General features: G+C 39.3%; 1 protein-coding gene across 1 annotated transcript in view; it reads left to right on the top strand.

The window, feature by feature from the left end:
- Positions 1–24,882, top strand: part of SV2C (synaptic vesicle glycoprotein 2C) — a 264,723-nt gene that overhangs the window by 212,347 nt on the left and 27,494 nt on the right. The window contains exons 5-6 of the mRNA XM_049768762.1: positions 13,627–13,760; positions 14,417–14,506. Of these exons, the coding sequence (XP_049624719.1) occupies positions 13,627–13,760; positions 14,417–14,506 (224 nt within the window). The remainder of the gene's footprint in view (positions 1–13,626; positions 13,761–14,416; positions 14,507–24,882) is intronic.

The raw sequence follows: 24,882 nt of genomic DNA on the forward strand, positions 1-24,882 counted from the left end.
AAATTAACAACTATGTAATAGAAGTGTCAAGTTCAGAATATTAGGCGGAAAAAGGCCAGCAAAACATCCTAGAGAAGGACTAGTGTGGAATGTCTATAGAAAAATCAGCATGAGTAAGGGAAAATGGAGAAAGATTCTAATAGTCCATAACATTACTATCAGGGATTTGCAGTTTGATTGAAAGCATTTGCATTTTGATTGTGAAATAAATTCATATTACATTAGCACTACCACAGGACAGCTATTAACTGCAAAAAATAGAAATAAAACACAAAACAAAAACTATGTCTGAAAATTATCGAACTGTATAAAAAACGCAGATTGGGGAATGATGTCAAGACTTGGAGGAGAAAATGGAGGGGCTAAGGGATATAGAGAAGATGCAATATATTTCAGATATATGTTTTCACAGTGGGCAGTGGCATGAGTTGGAATGGTCCTGAGCTGGAATGGTTGACAATTCTGAAAATATCTCTATTGTCAGGCAGAAAGTTGAGGACAAAATTAGATCTCCTTCCATCAGAAAAACTCTCGTTCACTGATGGCTAGTGTCTCCACTATTCTTTCTTGTCAAATATCTCTCTGGGATACTATTCTGAGGTTGTCCTTGAGTACTTTGCCATTAAACTAAGAGATTTTACGTGACTTTATGGGATCAATAAAACATCAATGCTTTTAAAAATAAAAAAGACTTAGAAGAGAAAATGGTACAGATGAGTTTTCCATTAAAAATTTCACACTGGGGAGCATGAAAACCAGCATAACTTTGCAAAAGCCGGCTCCCTGTGTGTGACAACAAGCGGGGAAAATCCACGAAAGTACACCGGCCCAGTGGGGCCCAACTGTGAAAAACTGTGAGTTTGACCTGTATATGTCTGTCTACTGTCCTCTTGCGTGAAACTCTTGTGAGTGGGCAAAAAGAGGCTCCAGAAAACTCGCTCGCCCAGACGCCATTTTCAGGGAGGGACTACAGAGCATGAAAACCAGCATAACTTTGCAAAAGCCGGCTCCCTGTGTGTGACAACAAGCGGGGAAAATCTACGAAAGTACACCGGCCCAGTGGGGACCAACTGTGAAAAACTGTGAGTTTGACCTGTATATGTCTGTCTACTGTCCTCTTGCGTGAAACTCTTGTGAGTGGGGCAAAAAGAGGCTCCAGCGGAGCACGGCCGCGTAGCGAAGCGGAGCGGCCGTGCACTCTTTCTAAGGAAAGAACAACATTGCAACAAGAAGGAAAAATTACACTAAGAACAGTGCTATATCACAGAAGCAAACATTTCTCTCCGGACTGTCTTCTCTGTTGCATGCTCGGGCCTAAGATTTGACCCAGTGTGAGGCTTCATCCACGGAGGACTCCCCTCCCTTAGAGGCAAGTCAGCCCATCCAGAAAGGGAGGAGCCAGAGGAGTGTGCTGTCTGCATCATATAGACAATGAATACCACCACAACACGTAGAAAAACCCACAATACAAGTGTGACAATGGGGAAACAACACAGGCCAGCATCAGACATAGAGAATGAAGATGACAATTCTGAGGACCAGATAATGACCAACCAACTAATCAACCTCTCAGATAAGGACTTTAGACTAGCAATATGGAAGATGCTCAACGGACTCCAAGAAACCATGGATCGAGTTGAACAGAACACTAATAAGAACCAAGAAAATATGAAGACAGAAATCACAAAACTCCAAACTGAAATAACATGTCAACTAACAGGACTGAAAAAGTCAGTAAACGAAGTGAATGACAAAATGAATAAGCTCTGGGACAGGGTATCAGAAGCTGAGAATAGACTTGGTGCTGTGGAAGATGAGATACATAACAATTCCATACAGCAGGAGAGATTAGACAAAAAACTTAAAGCAAATGAGCAGACAATGGAAAAATTAGTCAAAGAATGGGAACAGATGAAAATAGAAGTCTATGATAAGATCAACAGAAACAACTTAAGAATCATTGGAGTCCCAGAGACCCAGGAAGAAAACTTCCAGGAAGATTCAATGGTCAAGAACATCATTAAAGAGAAACTTCCAGAGCTAAAGAATATATGTGATCAAATCCTGCATGCCCGAAGAGTACCAACCAAAAGAGACCCCAGAAAAACCACCCCAAGACACATCCTAGTCACAATGACAAATCCCACAGATAGAGACAGAATTCTGAAAACAGCAAGATCAAAAGGGGAAATCACGTTCAAGCAAGCTTCCCTGAGATTTACAGCAGACCTGTCACCAGAAACACTCAATGCCAGAAAGCAGTGGTGGGATATTGTGACAAGACTGAATGAAATGAATGCTTCACCCAGAATACTATACCCAGCAAAACTCACTTTCCGGTTTGACGGAAGAATACATGGCTTCACAGACAAAAAACAGCTCAGAAACTTCACAGACACAAAACCAGTCTTAAGAGAAAAACTGAAAGACCTAATCTAAGACAAGACTACCCAAAAGACACACCAAATTTTGAAATACAGATGGTGTTAAATCCCAGGACAATTCTTTCTCTCAACGTCAATGGACTAAATGCACCAGTTAAGAGACACAGAGTGGCTAAATGGATCAAAAAACTCAATTCAACCTTCTGCTGCCTACAAGAAACGCACCTGAATAGTCAGAACAAACATAGACTCAAAATAAAAGGCTGGAGAAAAATTATCCAAGCAAACAACACCCATAAAAAAGCTGGAGTGGCCATACTAATATCAGATAATGCAAACTTTATACTCAGAAAGGTTGTAAGGGACAAAGATGGACATTTTATATTAATCAAGGGGTACGTAGAGCAGGAAGAATTCACTCTCCTAAACATATATGCACCGAATGAGGGGCCAGCAAAATATTTAATACAACTGTTGACAAATCTGAAAAATAATATCAACAACAACACAATAATTGTGGGGGATCTTAACACGGCTTTGTCAACACTGGATAGGTCAACCAGACTGAAACCCAACAAGAATATACTAGACCTGAGGAGAGAAATGGAAGAAAGAGGCCTAGTGGATATATATAGGACACTCCATCTCCAGAAACCTGGATACACATTCTTCTCCAATGTACATGGGACATTCTCCAGGATAGACTACATGCTGGCACATAAAACATACCTCCATAAGATCAAGAGGATAGAAATTTTGCAGACTACCTTCGCTGACCACAAGGCTCTAAAATTATTTGTGAACTCCAAAGGGACTCAGAAGAAACACTTTAACACCTGGAAGTTAAACAGCCTCATGCTCAATAACCAGTGGGTCCGAGATGAAATCAAGGAGGAAATCAAAAGGTTCCTGGAAACAAATGACAATAAAGACACAAACTATCAGAACTTACGGGATACAGCAAAAGCAGTACTGAGAGGAAAATTTATAGCTTTGCAAGCACACATCAGGAAGGAAGAAGGAGCTTACCTGAGTAGCTTAATGACACAGCTAATAGAACTAGAAAATGCTCAACGAAAGGACCCAAGAATAGGAAGACAGAAGGAAATAACAAAGCTGAGAGCAGAAATCAACGAAGTGGAAACCCAAAAAACAATCCGAAAGATCAATGAAAGCAGAAGTTGGTTCTTTGAAAAAATAAACAAGATTGATAGACCACTGGCAAACCTAACAAAGAAAGAGAGAGAGAGAAACTTGATAACTCGTATCAGGAATGAAAAAGGAGAGATCACTACTGATATGACAGAGATTCAAAGGGTAATCAGAAACTACTTTGAAAAACTCTACGCCACTAAAAATGAGAACCTGGAAGAAATGGATAAATTCTTGGACTCTTATAATCTTCCACGGTTGAAGGAAGAGGATGTAGCATATCTAAACACCCCCATCACCATTGATGAAATTAAAACAGTAATCAAATGTCTGCCGAAAAACAAAAGCCCAGGTCCAGATGGATTCACTAATGAATTCTATCAAACTTTACAAGAGGAACTACAGCCAATCTTGGCAAGACTCTTTCATGAAATTGAACAAGCAGAAACACTTCCAAATAGCTTTTATGAAGCCAACATCACCTTGATACCTAAACCAGACAGAGATGCTACAAAAAAAGAAAATTACAGACCAATATCGCTGATGAATGCAGATGCAAAGATCCTCAACAAAATCCTGGCAAATAGGATTCAATGACTCGTTAAGAAGATCATCCACTACGATCAAGTAGGTTTCATCCCAGGAATGCAAGGCTGGTTTAACATCCGTAAATCTATCAACATAATACACAACATCAATAACAAGAAAAATAAAAACCACATGATCATATCAATAGATGCAGAGAAAGCATTTGATAAGGTCCAACACCCATTCTTGATCAAAACTCTCAGCAAGATGGGAATGGAGGGAACCTTTCTCAATATAGTGAAGGCCATCTACCACAAGCCAGTGGCAAACATTATCCTCAATGGAGAAAAACTAAAAGCCTTCCCTCTAAATTCTGGCACAAGACAAGGCTGTCCTCTCTCACCACTCCTATCCAACATAGCACTGGAAGTACTTGCTATAGCGATTAGGCAAGAAAAGGATATCAAGGGAATCCAGATAGGAAAGGAAGAAGTCAAGCTCTCACTGTTTGCAGATGACATGATACTCTACTTAGAAAACCCTAAAGACTCTATCAAAAAGCTTCTAGAAACAATAGACTCATATAGCAAGGTGGCAGGCTACAAAATTAACACACAAAAATCAATGGCCTTTCTATACACCAATAGTAATAAGGATGAAATTGACATTAAGAAAACAGCCCCATTCACAATAGTGCCACACAAACTCAAATATCTTGGAATCAACTTGACTAAATATGTGAAGGACCTATACAAGGAAAACTATAAAACTCTGCTCCAAGAAATAAGAGAGGACACACGGAAATGGAAACACATACCCTGCTCATGGATTGGCAGGATTAACATCATCAAAATGGCAATACTCCCCAAGGCATTATACAGATTTAATGCCATCCCTCTAAGATACCCATGACATTCTTCAAAGAAGTGGATCAGACACTTTTGAAATTCATTTGGAACAATAAACACCCTCGAATAGCTAAAGCAATCATTGGGAAAAAGAATATGGGAGGAATTACTTTCCCCAACTTTAAACTTTACTACAAAGCAATAGTTATCAAAACAGCATGGTATTGGAATAAGGACAGACCCTCAGATCAGTGGAATAGGCTTGAATACTCAGAAAATGCTCCCCAGACATACAATCACCTAATTTTTGATAAAGGAGCAGGAAATCCTAAATGGAGCAGGGAAAGCCTCTTCAACAAGTGGTGTTGGCACAATTGGATAGCCACTTGCAATAAATTGAACTTAGACCCCCAGCTAACATCATGTACGAAGGTAAAATCCAAATGGATTAAAGACCTCGACATCAGCCCCAAAACCATAAGATATATAGAACAGCACATAGGCAAAACACTCCAGGACATTACAGGCATCTTCAAGGAGGAAACTCCCCTCTCCAAGCAAGTGAAAGCAGAGATTAACAGATGGGAATATATTAAGCTGAGAAGCTTCTGCACCTCAAAGGAAATAGTGCCCAGGATACAAGAGCCACCCACTGAGTGGGAGAAACTATTCACCCAATACCCATCAGATAAGGGGCTAATCTCCAAAATATACAAGGCACTGACAGAACTTTACAAGAAAAAAACATCTAACCCCATCAAAAAATGGGGAGAAGAAATGAACAGACACTTTGACAAAGAAGAAATACACATGGCCAAAACACACATGAAAAAATGTTCCACATCACTAATCATCAGGGAGATGCAAATCAAAACAACGATGAGATACCACCTCACACCCCAGAGAATGGCACACATCACAAAGAATGAGAATAAACAGTGTTGGCGGGGATGTGGAGAGAAAGGAACTCTTATCCACTGCTGGTGGGAATGCCTTCTAGTTCAACCTTTATGGAAAGCAATATGGAGATTCCTCCAAAAACTGGAAATCGAGCTCCCATACGATCCAGCTATACCACTCCTAGGAATATACCCTAGGAACACAAAAATACAATACAAAAACCCCTTCCTTACACCTATATTCATTGCAGCACTATTTACCATAGCAAGACTCTGGAAACAACCAAGATGCCCTTCAACAGACGAATGGCTAAAGAAACTGTGGTACATATACACAATGGAATATTATGCAGCTGTCAGGAGAGATGAAGTCATGAAATTTTCCTATACATGGATGTACACGGAATCTATTATGCTGAGTGAAATAAGTCAGAGAGAGAGAGAAAACGCAGAATGGTCTCACTCATCTATGGATTTTAAGAAAAATGAAAGACACCCTTGTAATAATAATTTTCAGACATAAAAGAGAAAAGAGCTGGAAGTTCCAGCTCACCTCAGGAAGCTCACCACAAAGAGTGATGAGTTTAGTTAGGGAAATAACTACATTTTGAACTGTCCTAATAACGAGAATGTATGAGGAAAATGGAGAGCCTGTCTAGAGTACAGGCGGGGGTCGGGTGGGGAGGAGGGAGACTTGGGACATTGGTGATGGGAATGTTGCACTGGTGATGGGTGGTGTTCTTTACATGACTGAAACCCAAACACAATCATGTATGTAATTAAGGTGTTTAAATAAATTTAAAAAAATTTTCACACTGGGCCAAAGAGGTAGCATGGAGGTAAGGCGTTTGCCTTGCATGCAGAAGGATGATGGCTCAAATCCCAGCATCCCATATGGTCCCCGAGCCTGCCAGGAGCAATTTCTGAGTGTAGAGCTAGGAGTAACCCCTGAGTGCTGCCGGATGTGACCCAAAAACCAAAAAAAAAAATTCAAAAAGTTCATTCTGACAATGGAACTCATTCAGCAATAGAATGGTTGAAGCTACAGTTGAAAACACTAGAGAGAAATCTCAATGAGGTGAAGCAGGTTATTTTAATGCAGGAGCCCTGAGTTTGATCCCTCAGCATGGCATGATACTACCAAGCACTGCCAGGAGCAATTCCCAAGCAGAAAGAGAGGAATATCCCTTCTAGAACTGCTGCATATGATCAAAGATCAATAAAGGAAAGAAGGGAGAGAATGAGAGAGAGAGTGTTTCTCTCCCTAGAAGAATAGAGTTTGAGAAAGCAACTGAAAATTTAAAGAAGTGTTTCAGTAAATAAAGTGTTAGGAAGCAAGACTGGTGTGAAGATTATGACTTTGTCTATCAACTCTGTCTCAATATATTACTGACCCTTAAATTACATACACTGGTCACAATAAAAAGGACTCAACAAAGATCAAAGCACTGAACAGAAATTTGAATATTGCACAAGAGACAAGCTTTGCTGGGTTAATTCAACTAAGTTAAAACCTAAAACAAATAAAAAGCATTTTTTCAAAGAAATAGAATAGAAACCAGTGATGCAGAAAGACTATATAAAAATATCTTGAATATAATCCAAAATTGCTCAACTAAAGAAGAATCAGGATATTTCCCATTCTCAAAAGAAAATTAATATAGACTAGCTCTGATTTGAGCCAAATGTTTAATTGAGCAAAATAATACCAAACATCTATTCTAACTACATCCAATGATAGACTAGAAAATATGCTTATAAATCAACATATGTAAAATCTTAGCAGAGAAAACAAAAGAACCAAATATAAACTTTAGAAATGATCAGCTAGAGAAATAGCTCAACAGACTGAGTTTGCTTTGCCTACAGAAGGTCTGGATTCAATCCCAGGTACCTCATGGCTCACTGAACACTACAAAGAATGACCTCTGAGCATAAAGTTGGGAGTATTTTCTCACCACTGTGTGTAGCCCAGAAGCAAAAAAAAAAAAGAAAACTAAAAAACTATAATATATAAAATTTTAAATTCTCTGAATTTAACAGAATGGGAATAACAAGAGTCAGTAAACTTGAAAATAAAGAGTTCATATTTTCTCTTCCTCTCCCACATTTTGTTTTCTGGTTACTCCTTTCAAGTGTGGTTTCTAAAAATAAGTCTCTCCAAAATTTTGTGAAGGACCAGTTTAGAGTTACTCTAATTATTGTTCTTCTGAAGATCTTACTACTCTTTCAAATCTAAGATAGATCAAGATAGACTAAGATGATGTACCGATAGCAACCTATATGTCAAGTTGCTCACACCTTTCTGGTCTATAGAGTTTCTGTGGTGAGATCTATGGACCATCTTACAGAAGGGAAACCCTTCTATGTGGGTCTGCTTTTTCTCTCGCTGCTTCAGGAATCTCTATATCTTTGAATTTTGATACCTTCAATTATAATTTTGTTCCTGGTTGTGTATCTGTTTGGTTGTAAACTCTTTGAGCTTTCTAGATCTGGATGTCTGTCTTCTCACCTTGGGTGAGTTCTCAGATCTTCAAATAAGAATTCTGCCCCTTTCGTGTTCTCTCCTTTTCTGAAAACACTGTGAAGTGATTTTTTTTTCTCTTGATGCTGTTCTATGTACTCTTATGTTATCTTTATTGTTTTTGAATAGTTTCTACATCTTTACTGTTGAACTCAATAATTCCATTTTTTACTTTTTCCATTCTGTTTTGAGACCAGATCCTTTTGTAATTTTTAGTTCAACTACTGTATTCTTTGCCTCCAGATTCCTGTGTGGACTTTTACATACTTCTCTTTTTTTTTATTTTTAAGTTCTCTTACCTTGGTCTTCCCTTTTCCATGAACATCATCAACACTGTACTTTGAAGTCTTCTTTAGGTACTTTGACTAGCTCTTCTGTGTTACGAATTCTTTCCAGGCTGCATCCTAGGCCAACTGGTGTGAGTGATAAAATCCTCTCTCTCTATGGCATCAGTTGCACTGTAGGGGCTGAGCAGGGAAAGGGGGTCAGTATTCATGCAGACCTGGGTGGTAATCAGGGATTTGAAATAGCAACTACTTGAGGGCAACTGTACATCATGTAGGAGAGCACCTAAACCACACTAGGAGTTCAGAACAACCAATACCTTGTATCCCCCGGACTGCAGTGGTCACACAGACTTTAACAGTGGCTAGAGAAACAGTGTTAGGTGTGTTTAAGAGGAGACAGGAATCTCAATCTCAACTGGTGGCAGAGCACACACAATGCTGACAAGGAGCAGGGTCTGGCTGGCAGTTAGTGGGCCCCCTGGGTAGTCAATTGGGCTTTGGACTCTGCAGGGTGTTTTCTGTCTGTTGGGTGTGGAATGCTTATGAGCAGCCAGATGTGAGTTGGCTGGGCCAGGTCTGTTTTAGAAACATCTTCCCCATTGCAGCGCATTGCTCCAGCATAGACCTTTTTCCTTGGAGAATGTATCTTTCTAGTTATTTAAGTTTCCATTCTAGCTCAATGTGTCCTTTTGTCCACTTGTCATAGAAACTTTGTTCTTTGAGATTTGGGGTCAGTTTGTCTATATTAATTTAAAACTGGGTGTCAATTTGCTGTGACACATGTTGAGGAAAGCATGAGATTTCCCTTACAGCCCTTTAAGTCCCAATCCCAATGTTTCTTCTTGTGTTATTTCTGGGCTATCCCCAGCAGTGCTCATTGTTTTCTCCTGGCTATGCACCCGAGGAATCATTCCTGGTGTGTTCAGGGAACCATATGGGATGCCAAGAATCAACCCTAGGTCAGCTGCATGCAAGGAAAATGCCTTATCTGCTGTACTATAGATCCAGTCACAATATTTCATTTTGCTTATACAAATGAAATATGGTTGATTAGTTATTCAGTTGGAGATGCCTACTTATATAAGAATTTATATATGAATATGAATCTACAAATATCAGCATGTTATTTCCAATAAATGTTTTGTATGTAAAAAATATTTGATAAAATTTTAATTGACCTAGAGCCAGGGAGATAATTCAAAGGGTTTGAGTTCATACTTTGCATGTGAGACTTCTAGGTTCTAATTCCCTGAGCATCATTAGGTATAGCCCCAAAACTAAATTTAACCAGCCAACATTATTATAGATTCAATAGTATATTATTGTCTTTCCACCAAAGAAAATTCAAAAGAACTTTGTTTAAAACAGATACACATACATTCGCCATCAGATTTTCTTAAACCCTCAAATTCATGATTTCTCTCAGTAGAGTTTCGAAAGCACTATGCCTAAATTGATCTTACTTGCTGGCACTACAACCCTTTCTGGAAAAGTCCTCAAATTTGCTTTTGTACATTTGGGACACCCACAAAATATATTGCAGAAAGAAGAATCAGGAAAAATAAGTCCATTCTTAAATTTTAAAAGTCACCAGGTAATTTGCTTCCTGAAAAGCATGAATTGGGTCACAAGTCAGATCCAGAAAGTTTAATAAATTCCCTTCACTATAGACTCTGGCTGTGTGCATCCTACATATAGGAGCAAAGCTTAGAGACAAAACCCATAGGAAAAAGGAAATCATTGCTTTGTCTTACTCTGGGAGACAGATGACTCCCATGCACTTAATTGGAATATAACACTAGAACTATCTCCTGGATGAGTATGTTTCCATTGACTTGGCCCTTCCTTCCTGAAGGTGTAATTGTGAACTATAAGCAGAGCCCTGCTACTTTATGTGTTACTGTGTTTAAGGTTAAAATGGAAGTTGAGTATAGGGCAATTATATAATTTATGATAATTATTAGGCTTAGGGCTAGTCTAGGGTCAAGAAATATAGTTTTAGGAATAGAGTTAGAATTAAGTTAGGGATTGTATAAAGAATAGTTACTTGGTTTGGCTATGTTTCCAGTTAAAATGAAAGTTTAAGTAATAGGTTATTGTTAACCTAATGCAAATTGGTAGGATTAGACATTGGCTAGGGTCCAGGGTAGTATAAATTGGGGTTAGGATTAAGGGTAGGGGTACAGGTAGGGATGTGTCAGGGTTAGGTGTGGTTTGTTTGTTTGTTTGATTTTTGCTGTATTTAAATTTTAAAACTCAAGTTAATTATAAAATTATTGTTAGATTTTCACTAATGGGTAAGTTTTGGCTAGAATTTCAATTAGAGTAGTATCAGTTTAGGTTAGTACTAGGCTTAGTGCTAGAGTCAGGATTGGAGTTTAGTAGGAGTTAGGTTTTTGTGAAGTTTGGCTCACAAAATTAAATCAAAATTAAACATTTCCATTGTTAAATTTAGGCCAGGTAGAATTTTTAGGTACTGTCTAGGGTCAAAATTAGTATAGGCTATGTTTAGTATTTAGATTAGTGCAGGGTTAGGCTTAGGATTTCGTAGTGTCAGGTGAGGTTGGCTGTATTCAAGGTTAAAAATGCAAGTATAGGGTGATTGTTTTAGACTAAATTTTATATAGGCCAGGATAGGGTTAGGCTTAGTATTGGGTTAGGATTAGGATTTGGGTTAGAATTAGGTTTAGGGTTGGGTACTATGAACGATTAGGTCTTAGGTTTGACTGATTCTTTTTTTTTTTTTTTTTTTTTTTTTTTTGGTTTTTTTTTTTGGGTCACACCTGGCAGTGCTCAGGGGTTATTCCTGGCTCCAGGCTCAGAAATTGCTCCTGGCAGGCACAGGGGACCATATGGGACGCCGGGATTCGAACTGATGACCTTCTGCATGAAAGGCAAACGCCTTACCTCCATGCTATCTCTCCGGCCCCCAGGTTTGACTGATTCTTATGAGAAAAATTAAAGTTAAGTCTAGGGAAATTCTTAAAATTTTGGCTAGTTGTTAGATTTAACCCTAACTAGTTTAAATTTGGTATTGTGTTACAGTTAGTACTAAGGTTAGGGTTAGAATTAGGATTTTGATTAAGTGTTACATTCTTTTTTTTTTTTTCAAATTTAAAATGCAAATTATGTATATGGTGATTAATTTTGGCTAATTAGTAGATTTAGGCCTAGATTGAGGTCAGGGTTTGTGTAGTCATGGTGCATTTTATCTCAAGTCTGGTAAGTGGCCTTGATTATCATGCAAGACACAGAGTACTCTTCTTAGTGCCACAGTGCAGTATCTGCTTTCACGAACACTCCAACTCACGTCTTTCCTTGCCTGGAATTTACATTTTGTGTAGATAAATCCCTCAGTATGACATTTTAATGGGTTTTTCTAACAGAGTCCAAAAATCAATTAGAACTGTTGCCCACACATGAATTTTTTTTTTTTTGAAGACCACAAAAGGCAGGGTCTCATTTAAAAAGAATCCATTTTACTAAGTGCAGATGAGTATTCTAAAGTAAAAACCCACTCTCGCAGTTGCATATGGCTGGAGTTCACAGTCCATGTTGCATTTTCCTACTTTTTGATGCTTGTGGTTTAGGTTTCGTGTCACTTGAAAACTCAGATTGAATGAATCTTGAAGTGGAGCTTTGGAGGGGGTCCTGAGTATGCATGGCTGAATAGTTCCAGCGATCACTATTCGGCCCCTTCATTCTTTAGTTCTTTTGTAATCCAGATCATGGCATTTTGATTTTCCCAAGTATCTGCAGGAGCATTTGTCAAGGCTCTCAGTTGATTTATCACACATTCGATCCACAGGGATCATCCATCTGTCTTAAATAAATGTATGCATGCACATGCATGAAAACACACATTCACACATGTATGTACAGTAAAAGGGGACTAATGTTGAGCCCTCTTCTGGGATTCTTTCTACTACTTTGGGCTTTCTCTCTCCCCAGGTCTCAAAATTTTAAGAAAATAATTAGGAATCGGGCATGGCACAATTAGGTTCTGCTGATCTCATCTATATATTAACACTGATTTATGTTGTAATTCTAACTTTTCTGTTAAAAATATAAGAATCTGTCCTCTTTGTTCATGAAGTCAAATGAGAAAAAAAAAGCTCTCCCCCATTCTTGAGAGAACATTTGAAAGAGAGAGAGAGACAGAAAGAATGCGAGAAAGGCCTCTACCTTCTCTCTCTGCTCACCACACTTTCTTCATCATAACTTGTTTTAGTTTGTAACTACTATTTATGACTTCTATTAAAAATTCTACCTCCTCTATTGGGCTTTAACTTCTTAAGGTCATAATCAAGTCATATGTTGGTGAGTGTGAAACAAATTGTACCATACCCACCCAATGGGCTATTCCTTGTTATGTAACAGTGTACACAATTACATTATACTACATTTAAAAAGCCAGATTGTGGGGCCAGAGCTATAGCATAGCAGATATTTGCCTTACAAGCATCTATGCCAGGTTTGATCCACGGCATCCCATATGGTCCTCCAAGTCTGGTAAAAGTGATTTCTGAGTGGAAAACCAAGAGTAATCCCTGACTACTGCCAGACACTGCTGGGTATGGCCCAAAAACCAAAAAAGAAAACAAAAGACCAGAGTGATAGCGTGGAGTTAAGGCTTCTTGATTTGTATGGGACTGGCCAAAGTTTGAGTCTCAAACAACACATATGATCCCCTGAGCAATGGTAGGGATCACTTTTGAACACAGAGCCAGGAATAGCCCTTGAACATCATCTTGTATAGCCAAAACTATGCACTCATGAGCCACCTCTCTCCCTTACTTTATATCAACCTGTCTCTGACTTACTTTCAGCCTTTTCAGGCACTGCCCTGGAACAGCAAGAGCTTCATAGAGGGCTGTTTTGTTTCATGAATGGTGTTCTTCCGTGGCTGACAAGAGTTAGTCCAGATGATCTCTTTCTCATCTTCTCTCCCCTCTCTTTCCCTCCACTCACTCACTCACTTACTGTTTTCTTCTCCTTTTCCAGGATGGAGCTTCAGTATGGGCTCAGCTTACCAGTTCCACAGTTGGCGTGTGTTCGTGATCGTCTGTGCACTTCCCTGTGTCTGCTCAGTGGTGGCCCTCACGTTCATGCCTGAGAGCCCACGCTTCTTGTTAGAGGTGATGTTTGCTACTATGGATACTCATGGTGGCCCATACATTGGAAAGAGACCCCTGCTAATTCTAGCAAAGTTTCTTCACATCTCTAGGAGATAAATTTTACCTTCCTAGTATAAAATTAGGGAGGGTTTGGTTTCATGAAGACATGCCTTAAACAAGCAAGGTGGTGACCAGAGAGATAGTACATGGATAAGGCTCTTGCCTTTCCATACAGCCAACTCTGACTTGATCCCCAGTACTTCATAGGGTTCCCTGAGCACCATTAGGAGTGAGCACAAAACCAGGAATCCTTTGAAGAACTGTGTATAGTCCCAAAACCTAAAAAAAATAAAACTAAAGCAGAAGCATGTGAAAGTACTTCATATGCTCCTCATAGCCAGAAAGAGAGCAATTTGTGGATAGAATTTTTTTCATCTAAAGGTGCTGTTTCTAATAGCAGGCACATTTATTAAATTGCTAGTGTTCTCATTATGTTCAGATATTCCAATGGAAGGTACCTAAAAGAATCTTCAACAGTTGTACCGCATTTGATTAGACAATACAAGATAGTAACTGGGAAATGTAAGTGGTTTTTATTTTTTTTTTTTTTTGGTTTTTTTTTTTAAATGTAAGTGTTTTTACCACCTAGAACCTCTCTGATTTTCCACGTTTCTTAGGTTGGAAAACATGATGAAGCGTGGATGATTCTGAAATTAATTCATGATACAAACATGAGAGCACGAGGTCAGCCTGAGAAGGTCTTCACAGTAAGTACTAATCCTTGATCCCTAACAAATGTTCTAGGTCAGGAGACAGATCCCTGTTTAAAATTTCTACATTATTCTAGTGAGGAAGCCACTTTAACTTTATGAAAAGGAGATGCATGAAATTCTTTAATAGGAATAATATTTTGATTATTGGTTTTGTTGTTTTATTTTTAATATTTTGGCATATGCAATATGAACAACTCTAAAAGTGCTTGATTGGTTGGTACCTTTCAGTCATAAGGAAGACATAAATAAGATTATTGTTTTGTTTTGTTGGTTTTTTTTTTTTTTTTGGTTTTGGGGGTCATACCCGGCGCTGCTCAGGGGTTACTCCTGGCTGTCTGCTCAGAAATAGCTCCTGGCAGGCACCGGGGACCATATGGGACACCGGGATTCGAACCAACCACCTTTGGTCCTGGATGGGCTGCTTGCAAGGCAAACGCCACTGTGCTATCTCTCCGGGCCCTAAAGATTATTGTTTTATATAAATATCAATAATAGTCTTCATAAATGTGAAAAAATTTGATTGTAAACCCCACTGAAATCTTTTTCGCGCAGTTTAGTAAAGTAAAGATACTCTTTAGTCTGGCCTCCATACAAATTTTCAAATTTCTCAATTATTTTTATTAATTATTATTCCTAAAAAATATTTTACAGAGGTTCAGGGATAGTCCTGGGATAAGGTGCTTGGCTGGCATGTGCTTTGACTCAGGTTCAGAACTACATGCTCTCACTAGAGATCTCCCTAGAGATTTTGCTAGAGACACATGCCCATCACCAGGGAGGCCCTGATGGTCCCCTAGCAAAGCAGGGCCAGAACTACACTGCATCTCAGGCCTTGACACTGAACTTTCAGACTAGTTAGTTATGTCTGTCTTGAAAAGAGGCCTCTGAGCACCTTTTGGAAGTTCCCTACCCAATGCTTTCCAGTGTAATTGGAGAAAAATAAATAAATAATGATATCCTTCCACCATAAACAGAGTTGAACATAGATTTTTCTTCAGTATTAAGGATCAAGTTGAGAAATCAAGATACAATCTAGCCACACCCCACAACTGGACACAGTGAAACTGAGACCAGCACAAAGAGATGAGTGAGGCCACTCTGCTCCACTCTGCAGCTGCACATTTCTTCTAGTCGATGAACTCCAACACAACATGTATAAAACACCACATTGCAAAGGGAAAAATGGAAAAACAATGTAGAACTTCACCATGCTTAGAGATGTAAAATGGTAACTCTGAAGAGTCAATCCCAGCCAGTACCAGCCTCTCTATTAGGACCTCTCTAATATTGCCTCTCTAATAGGACTTTAGAGAAAAAATGTGGAGAATATTCAAAGAAAGCATGGAACAAATTGAACTAACCACAATTAAAACTAAAGATGATATAAAAGTAGAAATGAGAAAACTAAACTGAAATAATGGCTGAAAATGTGGTAGGTGAAAATAAAAACTCATGGAATTCTTGCCAGCAGAGTAATGGCTGCTAGGACAAAATCAGTGAGATGGAAGATGAGCTGCATAACGCCTCCATACAACAGAAGAGGCTGGAAGAAGAGGCTAGTAAAGAGTCTTAAAATAAATGCAGAGATGAGAAAAATACTCAAAGAAAATGAACAAAAAACAATAGAACTCTGAGGTAAATTAAATAGAAACAACTTAAGAATCATTGGAGTCCCAGAGACACAGGAAGAAAACTGCCATGAGGGCTGGAAAGATAGAACAGCAGTAGGGTGTTTGCCTTGCACACCACAAACCCAGGATGGACCTGGATTTAATTCCCGGCATCCCATATGGTCCCCTGAGCCTGCCAGGAGTGATTTCTGAGCACAGAGCCAGGAGTAGCCCCTGAGCACTGCTGGGTGTCACCCAAACCTCCCCCCCCCACAAAAAAAGAAAAGAAAACCGCCATGAAGAAATAATAGTCAAGAACATTATCACTAAGAAGTTCCCAGAGCTAAAGAATGCATGCAGCCATATCCTGCATGCCCAAAGAGTACCAGCTAAAAGATATCCAAAGAAAAACACCCCAAGGGGCATCTTAGTCACAATGATGAAAACCACAGATAGGAATAGAATACTGAAAGCAGCAAGATCAAAAAGGGAAAATTACATACAAAGAAGCATCCTTAATATTTACAGCGTATTTATCACAAGCAATTTGCAATGCCTGAAGGCAGTGGTGGAATATAGTGACAACTCAACGAAATGAATGCTTCACCAAGAATATATCATCCAGCCATACTTTCATTCAGGTTTGAAGAAGGATATACAGCTTCACAGATAAATAACATCTCAGAAACCTTTCAAACTCAAAACCAACCTTAAAAGAAGAATTGGAGGGGACAGAGAGATGGCATGGAGGTATGGCATTTGCCTTGCATGCAGGATGGTGGTTCAAATCATGGCATCTCATATGGTCCCCCGCGTCTGCCCGAAGCAATTTCTGAGTATAGAGCCAGGAGTAACCCTTGAGTGCTGCTGGGTGTGACCCAAAAAACAAAACAAAAAACAAAAAACAAACAAAAAAAAGAACTAAACTTTAAAAAGAAGTTTGGTTGGGTTTTTTTTTTTTTTTGGTTTTTGGGTTATAACCAGCAGTGCTCAGGGGGGTTACTCCTGTCTCTACGCTCAGAAATCGCTCCTGGCAGGTTCGGGAGACCATATGGGATACCTGGATTCGAACCTCCGTCCTTCTACATGCAAGGCAAATGCCTTACCTCCATGCTATCTCTCCAGCCCCAAGAAGAAGTTTTTAAGGCAAGTCAGACCCAAAAAACGCACTAAACCCCTACTGAGAGATGACATTTAATACTATGACAATCATCTCTCTCAACACCAATGGACTAAATGCATGAGTTAAGAGACACAAAGTGGCTAAATGGATCCAAAAATTAAATTAACATTTGATGCAAGCAAGAAATGCAACTGAATTGTCAGACCAAACAGACTCAAAGTCAAAGGTTAGAGGACAATCATTTAAGCAAACAACTCCCTTAAAAAGGTTGAGGTAGCCATACAACAGGTAACAAAGATGTTAGGCTTAAAAAGGTTATAAGAGACAAAGATGGACATTTCTTAATGATCAAGGAATATATACAACAGGAAGAAATCCACAAGCCAGTGGCAAATATTATCCTCAATGGAGAAAAACTGAAAGCCTTCCCTCTAAATTCTGGCACAAGACAAGGCTGTCCTCTCTCACCACTCCTATTCAACATAGCACTGGAAGTACTTGCTATAGCAATTAGGCAAGAAAAAGATATCAAGGGAATCCAGATAGGAAAGGAAGAAGTCAAGCTCTCACTGATTGCAGATGACATGATGCTCTACTTAGAAAACCCTAAAGACTCTACCAAAAAGCTTCTAGAAACAATAGACTCATATAGCAAGGTGGCAGGCTACAAAATTAACACACAAAAATCAATGGCCTTTCTATACACCAATAGTAATAAGGAAGAAATGGACATTAAGAAAACAACCCCATTCACAATAGTGCCACACAAACTCAAATATCTTGGAATCAACTTGACTAAAAAAGTGAAGGACCTATACAAAGAAAACTATAAAAGTCTGCTCCAAGAAATAAGAGAGGACACGCGGAAATGGAAACACATACCCTGCTTATGGATTGGCAGGATTAACATCATCAAAATGGCAATACTCCCCAAGGCATTATACAGATTCAACGCTATCCCTCTAAAGATACCTATGACATTCTTCAAAGAAGTGGATCAGGCACTGTTGAAATTTGTTTGGAACAATAAACACCCTAGAATAGCTAAAGCAATCATTGGGAAAAAGAATATGGGAGGAATTACTTTCCCCAACTTTAAACTTTACTACAAAGCAATAGTTATCAAAACAGCATGGTATTGGAATAAGGACAGACCCTCAGATCAGTGGAATAGGCTTGAATACTCAGAAAATGCTCCCCAGACATACAATCACCTAATTTTTGATAAAGGAGCAGGAAATCCTAAATGGAGCAAGGAAAGCCTCTTCAACAAGTGGTGTTGGCACAATTGGATAGCCACTTGCAAAAAATTGAACTTAGACCCCCAGCTAACATCATGTACGAAGGTAAAATCCAAATGGATTAAAGACCTCGATATCAGACCCCAAACCATAAGATATATAGAACAACACATAGGCAAAACTCTCCAGGACATTGAGACTACAGGCATCTTCAAGGAGGAAACTGCACTCTCCAAGCAAGTGAAAGCAGAGATTAACAGATGGGAATATATTAAGTTGAGAAGCTTCTGCACCTCAAAGGAAATAGTGCCCAGGATACAAGAGCCACCCACTGAGTGGGAGAATCTATTCACCCAATACCCATCAGACAAGGGGCTAATCTCCAAAATATACAAGGCACTGACAGAAATTTACAAGAAAAAAACATCTAATCCCATCAAAAAATGGGGAGAAGAAATGAACAGACACTTTGACAAAGAAGAAATACAAATGGACAAAAGACACATGAAGAAATGCTCCACATCACTAATCATCAGGGAGATGCAAATCAAAACAACAATGAGATACCACCTCACACCCCAGAGAATGGCACACATCACAAAGAATGAGAACAAACAGTGCTGGCGGGGATGTGGAGAGAAAGGAACCCTTATCCACTGCTGGTGGGAATGCCGTCTAGTTCAACCTTTATGGAAAGCAATATGGAGATTCCTCCAAAAACTGGAAATCGAGCTCCCATACGACCCAGCTATACCACTCCTAGGAATATACCCTAAGAACACAAAAATACAATACAAAAACCCCTTCCTTACACCTATATTCATTGCAGCACTATTTACCATAGCAAGACTCTGGAAACAACCAAGATGCCCTTCAACAGACGAATGGCTAAAGAAACTGTGGTACATATACACAATGGAATATTATGCAGCTGTCAGGAGAGATGAAGTCATGAAATTTTCCTATACATGGATGTACACAGAATCTATTATGCTGAGTGAAATAAGTCAGAGAGAGAGAGAAAAACGCAGAATGGTCTCACTCATCTATGGGTTTTAAGAAAAATGAAAGACATTCTTGCAATAATAAATTTCAGACACAAAAGAGAAAAGAGCTGGAAGTTCCAGCTCCCCTCAGGAAGCTCACCACAAAGAGTGATGAGTTTAGTTAGAGAAATAACTACATTTTGAACTGTCCTATTATTGAGAATGTATGAGGGAAAGGTAGAGCCTGATTAGAGTACAGGCAGGGGTTGGGTGGGGAGGAGGGAGATTTGGGACTTGGGTGATGGGAATGTTGCACTGGTGATGGGTGGTGTTCCTTTTATGACCGAAACCCAAACACAATCATGTATGTAATCAAGGTGTTTAAATAAAAAAAAAGGAAGAAATCACACTCCTAAACATATATACAACCAATGAAGGGCCAGAAAAATATATAAAACTATTTTTGATATATTTGAAGAAAGACATCAATAGCAACACAATAATAGTGGAAGACTTTAACATTGTCATGTAATTCCTAGACAGGTCAACCAGACTAAAACTTAACAAGGATATACTATCTCTGAAAGAAGAAATGGAAGAGAGTGGCTTGGTTGGCTGGTAGGTAGGTAGATAGATAGATAGATAGATAGATAGATAGATAGATAGATAGATAGATAGATAGATAGATAGATATAGAGATATAGAGATATATAGGGCTCTCCTTCCCCAGAAATCTGGATACAAATTCTTCTACAATGCACATGAAACATTCTCCAAGATAGACCACATGCTGGGTCATAAGACAACAGAATAAGAATTTGTATCCACTATCTTCTCAGATCATGATGAACTCAGACCTCTCTTTAGCACCATGTGCAAAGGTCGGATCAAAATTGATTAAAACTATTGATATCTGACCTGAAACTATGAAGTACATAGAAGAAAACATAGGCAAAATATGCCCATGAATTTGAGACAAAAGGAATCTTCAAAAAGAAAACACCACTGCTCAACCAAATGGAAGCAGAGATAAACAAATGGGATGACATTCAACTGAGAGGCTGCATCAAAATCAGCCTGAATCGCTGAAGAGTGATGCTGGCTACAGCTGCCGTCTCTGCAAGCGGGGCAAAATTTGGAAGTGTAGCTCTTTGCCGCTTTGGCTGTGCATCTGCCGCTGCAGTTTCCCCCGACCCCCCCACCGGGTGTGTCTGAATGTAGAGTTCAAAAGTGATTTAAACTAAAAGTCCAGTCTGAAAATTTCAAAGTCAAAGTGCAAATTCAAGCCAAAGGTCATTCTGAGAAAATCAGTCTGCTTTCAATACAGTCTTTTTTTTGTTAGGCCACCAGATGTAGTCTTTCAGCCCTTAGAATGGGTTTAGATGGTGGAGATGGAGATGGAGATGGAGGCCTTTGTCTTTAGGCCCCGGCCATGTGGCTCCATCCTCCTTTAACCTGCTGGTCATCATCTTCAGGTGATCCCAGTGGGAATCAGACTCAGTCAGACAGGCTTCATGAGAGATAACATCTTTATTGGCCCTGGCCATCACGTGTGTGGCCTATGTCATAAACCTATTTAAGCATCTGCCATTCTTAGCTAGCCCTGCATCTTAACTTCTTTCATCCATGTCACCTCCAACCTCCATCCTGGCAAAAGACCCTAATCCCTTGGATTATCTAACCTTCCCAAGACTCCTCCCAGAAATGGGCAGGGTCTTGCAGGTAATGAGACAAGTAATATCTGAGGTGGAGTCACACCCAGAAATACAAAAACACCATGCAAAAATACCCTCTTACTCCTATGTTCAGTGCAGCACTATTTATAATCTCCTAAATCTGAAACAACCCAGGTGCCTGATAACAGATGAGTGAATAAAGAAACCATAGTACATCTACACAATAGAATACTATGCAGTCATTAGGAAAAATAAATCATGAAGTTTGCTTATACATGGAAAAATATAGATTATTATGCTGAGTGAAATGAGTCAGAGGGAAAGAGATAGACATAGAATAATCTCAATCATCTGTGGTGTATATGAAAAATAAAAGACTGTGTGCTAGTAATATCCAGAAACAAAGGAGATGCGGATCAAAAGGACCAGTTCATGGTATGAAGTTTGTCAAAAGAGTGGTGAGTGCATTTAGAGTAGAGAAGGGTCAATTATGACCATGATAGTTGAAACAAATCACTTAGCAAGAACTAGGTGCTGAAAGGGGATAAAGTGACATGCACGGCACCCCTTTTTAACAAACCACAGTGTCAAAAAGGAGAGAGAAAGAAGCAAAATGTCTGCCCCAGACACAAGCAGGAGTAGGATGATGGGAGGCAAATGGGGACATTGGTGATAGGAAAGATGTACTGGTGAAGGACAGTGTACGTTCTATGACTATGAAACAACTATAAAAATTCTTAATCTTGGTGTTTAAATAAAGCAATGATATTTTTAATTTTTTTTTTTTGGTTCTTGGTGTTTGAGTCACATCCGGCAGATCTCAGGGGTTACTCCTGGCTCCACATTCAGAAATCGCTCCTGGCAGGCTCGGGGGACCATATGGGATGCCGGGATTTGAACTGATGACCTTCTGCATGAAAGACAAATGACTTACCTCCATGCTATTTCTCTGGCCCCTTTTTTCCCTTTTCTTTTGGTTTAAATTTTATTTTATTGAAACAATTGGGATCAATAAAATTCTTCATAGCTTAATTTGAATTATATGGCCCATCCCATCACCAGTGTCAACTTCTCTCCACCAATGGCCCCAGAGTGCATCCTGTACCAGCACCCTTTGCCCTCTGGCCTGCCAGTATAATAGGTCCCTTTAAGTTTAGATTGTTAAAGTTGATTCTATTATCATTGTTTTGGCTTGGGTATTTAGTTCTGTCCTTATTTATTTTCCCACCAATGCATCTGAGATCACTTGGCCTTTCTTTGATCCTTTCTTCTTAGTTTTATAGAAAATGTGGGAATGTGTGGTAAAAGAATCCATGTCCCAAGGTTCTATGAAAAAGGCAGAAGCCTAAGTTAAAAGATGAAATTTAAAAAATCCAGTTAAAAAGAGGTGTAAATGTGATAGTTTCTTTTTGTTTGGTTGTTTGTTTGCATAGGCACAGCAAAATATGTGAGAAATAGAAAGGAAAAACCTTAGGCATAAAAACAGGAAGATCTTACCCTGAAGAATCCTAGCATAAGACCAACTATAGGCTTCAGACATACTAAATACTCTAACCCCAAAGACTTTCTCTGTGGTCCCAGTAAAAGTTCTTCACAGTCACAATTGTCATGGTCAGGTTTCTGTAGTTAGAAATTCTATTTTTTGTACAGCTCCTATGTCAAAGTCAGGGTGACACAGAGTGTCTTCTAGTTTCACCCACCGTTAGGTGGCAATGCAGGGAACCATGCCCTGAAAGAAAGTTGTTGCTGTTACCAAGTCAACAGGGTGCCATATGAACCCATTCTGGAGCAAATAGATGCCAGGCCAGCATTAGGATTGTTCCTGGTAGAAGACTGATTCCTGATGCTGGTGTAGAAAACCATGCTTGTTCCATAAATGGGATCTAAGGTTCAGGGGTGAATGGCCAATGCCCAATATTCTGGAGCCTAAGAAAAATTATATTTTTAAAAAATATAATAAAAAGGACACAATCTCACCACTATTCATTGCAGCACTCAGTACAATAGTCAAGACTTGGAATCAACCTTGATGTCCAACAAAGATGAGTAGATCATGAAGATGCGGTATGTATATATATATATATATATATATATATATATATATATATATGTGTGTGTGTGTGTGTGTGTATATATATGTATGTATATATACACACACACTAGAATACTACATAGCTGTAAGGAATGATACAATCATGCAATTTGCAGCTATATGGATGGAGCTAAAAGATATTATGTTAATGGGCCCGGAGAGATAGCACAGCGGCGTTTGCCTTGCAAGCAGCCAATCCAGGACCAAAGGTGGTTGGTTCGAATCCTGGTGTCCCATATGGTCCCCCGTGCCTGCCAGGAGCTATTTCTGAGCAGACAGCCAGGAGTAACCCCTGAGCATCACCGGTGTGGCCCAAAAAACAAAAATACAAACAAAAGAAAGATATTATGTTAAATGAAGTAAGCCAGAAGAAGAAAGATAAATGCAGGGGCCAGAGAGATAGCATGGAGGTAAGGTGTTTGCCTTTCATGCAGGAGGTCATCGGTTCAAATCCCAGTGTCCCATATGGTCCCTCGTACCTGCCAGGAGCAATTTCTGAGCCTGGAGCCAGAAATAACCCCTGAGCCCTGCCGGGTGTGACCCAAAAACCACACACACACACACAAAAAAAAAGAAAGATAAATGCAGAAGGATATCACTTATATATGGTATTTAGAATAACTGGATGAAGAAATGCAATGGCATAAATGTGAGTTATCTTGAAAACCCTTAAGCCCAGATATAGTGAAGAGAAAAGAAAACCTGAAATGTGAAAGGAGGGGAGCCAGGGGCCAAGTGGTCTCAGGTGCATTGGTAGTGTTAAAATGGAACAGAACTGGGGCCAGAGTGATAGCACAGTGGTAGGGCATTTGCTTTGCATGTGTATGACCTGGGTTTGATCCGCAGCATCCCATATGGTCCCCTGAGCCTGCCAGGAGCAATTTCTGAGCACAGAGCCAGGAGTAACCCCTGCGCACTACCAGTGTAGCCCCAAAACAAAACATAACCAAAAAAAGGACAGAACTAACTATCCAAATGACAGCTATCCAAGCTAAAGGCAACAACAATGGAATCAAGAGATCCAAACTTTAACAATCTAAACTTAAAATGAGCCTGTTATATTGGCAGGCTGGGAGTGCAGAGGGGATATGGGATGCATTTGGGGAACATTGGTGTGGAATAAGCTCTGATTAATTATATGTCTGGAACTCAATTATAAAGTCACAATGGTTTCAATAAGATTTTAATTTTTAAAAAAGGACACAATCTGGGGCCAGAGAGATTGCTTGAAGGTAGGGCATTTGCCTTGCATGCAGAAGGACGGTGGTTGGAATCCTGGCATCCCATATGGTCCCCCACACCTGCCAGGAGTGATTTCTGAGCATAGAGCTAGGAGTGACCCCTGAGCGCTGTTGGGTGTGACCCAAAAAAACAAAACAAAACAAAAAAATAAAATAAAGGACACAATCTATATAATCACTATCTCAGCCATATGCCAATAAACCCCTTATTGAAGACCTTCAGAGACAGTGTCTCTGTGGGGCCTTGCTGGCCTGCTTACCTGTTTTTAAATGTTTGAATTACCAAGTTTACCCAGGGTGATCCACAATGAGATGTTCTTTAAAGATTAAGTAGGTTTAGGTTTGGCCTACTTTAAAAGAATAGATGCTCTCTTAATCATTTTGACAATACCTCTTACATG

This window comes from Suncus etruscus, chromosome 2, assembly GCF_024139225.1.
Source record: "Suncus etruscus isolate mSunEtr1 chromosome 2, mSunEtr1.pri.cur, whole genome shotgun sequence".
Classification (NCBI taxonomy): Eukaryota; Metazoa; Chordata; class Mammalia; order Eulipotyphla; family Soricidae; genus Suncus; species Suncus etruscus.